The sequence below is a fragment of the Aegilops tauschii genome, chromosome 6, assembly GCF_002575655.3.
Source record: "Aegilops tauschii subsp. strangulata cultivar AL8/78 chromosome 6, Aet v6.0, whole genome shotgun sequence".
Classification (NCBI taxonomy): Eukaryota; Viridiplantae; Streptophyta; class Magnoliopsida; order Poales; family Poaceae; genus Aegilops; species Aegilops tauschii.
In genome coordinates this window covers 404,820,060-404,824,844 of record NC_053040.3, presented here as the reverse complement: position 1 = coordinate 404,824,844, position 4,785 = coordinate 404,820,060, and the positions used below count along the sequence as shown (strand labels likewise).

Genomic DNA, 4,785 nt, shown 5'->3' with positions numbered 1-4,785 from the left:
CATACAAAGTATAAGTGTTTTTAGAAATTTCAGTATGAATTACATACGGATGTAGTATATTTTTTGCTCTGCATATAGTCCATATTGAAATATCTAAAAACACTTATATTTAAGAATGAAGGGAGTAGATAGTACATCACGAATAATATGGATCGAAGGGACGAATAATATGGATCGAAGGGAGTAGCAGCATTTCGAAGCACCAGGGTCGTTGAGAAGAGGACGACTTGTGTTCATTTTTAGTACTACTTTCAGGTTATATACTGTGATAATCTAGCTGCTGAAGCAAGCACACAGGTGCAACTTCTGGAGGAGATGCAGAGGAAAAGAAGAGGCTTGCTATGCCATGATGTCTCTGTTCTTTGCCACACTTTCATTCGGGCCTGTTTGGATTACACTGGATCAGCCCCAATTCCACTGAATGCACAGAGAAACTGAGCTAAAATTCCCTGCCAATCCGAAGAAATCGGGTCTGGACAACGCGATAACGCAACATAAAAAACTTTCCTGTAGGAATGATGAAAATGTGCCATCTTGCCCTCGCCATCTATACAAGAATATCATCTCCCTTTCAGAATCTATCCCCCCATTCTATAACATCTACACATTCAAGTGAGCAGCTCCGATCTCTCTGCCCCCAGCCACAGGCCTTCCTCTTTAGCACAAGCTGAACTCCTCAGGATGATGCCTCGCCATTTGCCTCAGGATAATCCCAGTTCAGCCATGGCATGAGCTAGTGCACTCTGCGCCGGCAGGAAAAATGTCACAAGGCCCGTAGAAGATTGGGATCGCGCAAACACTCTTGAGGGTTAGCGTAGAAGTAGTCCTCTTCCTTGGGCTTGTCAGGAATCACCGTCCTTCTCGAAGCTGATCCCATCCGGTTTGCATGGACGGACTTGACTAATTTAGAGAACTCATCCCACGGCAATGAGCCGCTCTTATACCGATCAACCAGATCAATGATAATTTTTCTGTCCAATAAGATTGTTTTCTTGAATCCCATGAACCTGTAGGATAAAAATATGAAATAGTACATGAATTTCCTCTATAGTTAAAAATCAGGTTAAAGATGCTGAAATGTTCAGATCTAGCATGCACATAATGTAGGATTTTAGCAGTATGAAAATGTTCTGATTAGATTATTTTATTTACAGAGCAGAGCTATGACCAAATGGAATATATACCTGCGATGCCCCTCGACAACTTTAGCCATGTTCCCATCATATGTTGGAACAAATATGTCGCTTTCCAGTGACACCAAGTAATCGAGTGCGGCCATCTGTGATGAATGGTTCTGAAAGAACCTGAGATCAGACGGTTCCAAGAGCGTCTCCTTTCTCACCTATGCAACAATTATCAATTCATCATCAGCAAAACGGACAAAAGAGATATGCAACAATGCAGACCAGTTATAGCTATGAAATGCTGCAAAGATGTAACCATAGATGTACATGCACCAATTGATACATACCACATTGGGATACGCTGAAGTAAGAGAAGCCATTCTACGTTTGCCGCCATATATTTCTCCAGCCGCAATATATATTTGCATACTTCTGTCAATCTCCAATGCTCTGAGGACAAGAGCAATCTCCTCAGGCGTTAATGGGCAAAAGCCATCTTTTCTTTTCACATAAGAGTCAATGACTTTCTCTTTCCACCATGGGTAAGCATATCTGTGGTTGGCAAGCAGCCCAGTTGTTAATATGTAACAAAACACAAAACTACTTGATGTATGAGAGCCAGCATATTTTACCTCATCCTGGTGAGCTCATCTGCCTCTTCACGTGTGCAACCTTCAGTACAGCCAGAGAACGCCAGCATATCCATTTCATATCGTAAATGTAGAACCAAGAAAGGGCCATTTTTGCGGAGAATTCGAATCACTTGTCTACCCAACTCTTCAATTTGGGGTGTGAACTTCAGTGAAGCATAGTTAACTCGGCAACGCAACTTCTGGATATCCAGGGGCAAACCATTATTTGCAAGCCTAGCATCAGTTCGGTTTAGATGGAGAACCTTGTGTTTCTGAATCAAAGGAAGTATCTGTACCAAAAGAATTTAACAGTAAGCATTTTCACAAAAACAAAAGAGTAGCATTGTAAGGTTAAGTAGCAAAAGACACATCTAACTGTACACAAAAATTCTAACCTGATTATGATAATAGGAGATATCTGACCAACTAATAGGTGGCATTGAGTGAAACATCCCCACTTCCACTCTTTGCTTCATTCTTGGAGGCAATTCTCTAAGTATACGAACCTCGCCTCTCAGAGAAGTTATGAAATGTTCAACGTCAAATATATCCTGAAACTCACTGAAAGCAAAACAAACGAGATATTCACATAAGCATACTGCCATAGGGGTAAGCATAAAACTAACTCTAACTATGCTAGAAAACAAATGGGAAAAGTAGCTATATCAAAATAGCAAGTGCACCTTGGGTCATTCCAAAATGACGTCTTATCCAACTCCGGAACTATCAGAGTTACATTCAAGTGTCTTGCAATGGCAACCATGTCACATATCTGAGTAAACAGGCAAAGAATGAGAGCGTTATTAGATGCTATAAAGCATGATGGTCTGCCAGAAAATCAGTTACTGAAAAAATGGAGAGTTTTCGAGCTGCTTACAGCTGCTCGCATTTGGTTAAGCCCACCATTGCACGAAACCATCAGATAGCCATTGTTCCTATAAACTCCTAGCAGAACATGGAGACAGTAAAAGATTAGAAAATGCAAGGACAACTAAAAATCATACGAGCACAATGTACATCATGAGCCCAAATGCACCGTAATGCGCATAATTTTTCCTAGCAAGCGAACAAAAATTTCTACGCCCAATAGTGTTGAAAATGTAAAATTGACCACATCAATTGATGTCGAGTTGAAATAAACCATGGCATGGCATGTACTACTACAAACAGAAAACACCAAATTGTGCCATTATTGGGGCTACTTGGTTTTTCTATAAAGGAGTTAAACCAACCTCTTAATTGATACTAAGACCAAGCTCGGGTTCATTCATGTCAGTCCCTAAATGCACTACAATTGGTAGTACCAAAAAGGTAAAGGGCGGACCCATAAATATCGAGTTTGAGCAATAAAAAATGTCGGTACATGCTTCTCTTCCTCCATATAGGCAATGATTAACCAACTACTACTAGTACCAATTTGGGATCAAATAGCATCTGGAATTTTGCATCAAAAAGGTTGAATTCAAAATCATTGGAGCAAAGCATGGCTCATCATCGAATTGCAATCCCAAGAACGGCAATGCGAAGCAGAGTTAGTAGTAGGCTAGTGGCACTTACTCCTTGGCGGCAACACGGCCTTCTCGGCGACGGGCCCCGTCATGGCGAGCCGCGCCGTCCGGCACGACGGCCAGCCCATGAGGACGCGCGGCCCCCACGTCTCCCCGACGGCCGTGAGCTGGACGAGGCAGGTCCAGAGCAGCACCGTGGTGGTGGCGCGGAGCACCCACAGCTTCATCATCCGCGACCGCGCCACCGCGGCCACCACCGACGGAAGCCTCAGCTTGCCCGCCCCGCCCGCCTTGAGGCCCATTGCCGCCGCCGCCTTGCACCGCATCGGAAACACGCACCGGCGACCCTACGCGCAGAGCATCCGCACGCAGGCACGCCACCAAGAAGGGAATCGCCTCGTCTCCACTCAGCGCAGCACGGCGGAGGATGCCAGCACGGGCAATGCGGTTGCTATATATACAGCGCCGCCCGCCGCGTCCAATGGCAGCGCCCCCGAAACAGGCGCGAAACGGGGAGGGATGACGGAGCCAGCTAGCGGCAATCCGGCGCCGGTTGCCAATTTTACCCCCTCAGCCTTATCACCTTCCTTATAATGGCCAAATCCGGAAAGGAAACCCCGGCCGGCGATGGGCCACCGCGCCAGGCAGCAAAACACGGTTGGCGCCGCGTCGAGGCCGTCAGAGGCGAACGGGGAGAGACGGCCGGTGAATGCAGTGTGCCGGCCGGTGGAATGGTGGATCTCGGGTCTCGGCTGTGCCCTGCCGCGGGGCTCGGAAGCAGGTGACGAGTGGGAGAATGCGGGGCGTGAGGAGGAGGAGCGATTCGCGTGGGGTGCGTGAAGTTATTTTCGGGCCCTCGCGTCGGTGGTTCGGTTCGGTTATATTTCATGCGCGGGCGGACGTGTCCGGGTGGCCGGCGGTGGGTGGCGCCCGGAAATGCACACGGCGGAGTGGGGAGCGGGAGCGCACGTGGGCGGTGCGGAGCTCGGGGGAGCGGAAACTGATGGACGCGCCCGAGTCAGGTGGGGTGGCTGCCGCCGCGGATGCCGTTAGATCGCGGGCGGGCCCACGGTGCAGGCGGAGAGGAGCAGCAGTGGTCTCTTCGTCACGTCTTGGTTAAGAGCAGTGACAGTGAGATATCAGATCGCCAGGCGAAGTCACGTGTCTCGGGACTCGGAGCGTCAACCATGCCTGGAGACGTACGCTAAGGGCTTCTTTGATTCATTTGATTCAATGGATTTTCAAAGGAATTTTGGAGAATTCTAATTCTTAGGATTTTTTTCTATCTTGGTTGTTTGATTCGTAGGATTGTAAACCATAGTAATTTTTTCGTAGGATTCATTTACACTAGATTTTATAGGAAACATCCCATCCACTCAAACCTCTTTGAAAGAATCCTGCGTTTTTTCTATGTACAATCAGACACTCGTACAATCTTGTAGGATTCAAGATGACACTCCACTCTAATCCCATGTTTTTCCTATTCCCGCGTTTTGGAAATCCTACAAATCAAAGAGGCCC

The 4,785-nt window shown here is 46.9% G+C and overlaps 1 protein-coding gene across 1 annotated transcript; it reads right to left on the bottom strand.

The window, feature by feature from the left end:
• Nucleotides 1-347: 347 nt before the first annotated feature.
• On the bottom strand, nucleotides 348-4,204 carry LOC109754463 (rhamnogalacturonan I rhamnosyltransferase 1). Its single transcript, XM_020313370.3, has 8 exons — nucleotides 3,314-4,204; nucleotides 2,634-2,701; nucleotides 2,440-2,528; nucleotides 2,152-2,317; nucleotides 1,757-2,046; nucleotides 1,472-1,676; nucleotides 1,185-1,342; nucleotides 348-1,007 (listed from the first exon to the last, which is right to left on the bottom strand). The coding sequence occupies exons 1-8, from the start codon at nucleotides 3,588-3,590 to the stop codon at nucleotides 764-766; spliced, it is 1,497 nt and encodes a 498-aa protein (XP_020168959.1). The 5' UTR covers nucleotides 3,591-4,204; the 3' UTR covers nucleotides 348-763.
• Nucleotides 4,205-4,785: the final 581 nt, after the last annotated feature.

Coding starts and splice junctions, on each gene's coding strand:
- LOC109754463 (XM_020313370.3), bottom strand. CDS start 3,590: ATGCGGTGCAAGGCGGCGGCGGCAATGGGCCTCAAGGCGGGCGGGGCG. Junction 2,318..2,439: donor TCATTTTGGAATGACCCAAG/GTGCACTTGCTA, acceptor TTTTGCTTTCAG/TGAGTTTCAGGATATATTTG. Junction 1,677..1,756: donor GATGAGCTCACCAGGATGAG/GTAAAATATGCT, acceptor TGCCAACCACAG/ATATGCTTACCCATGGTGGA.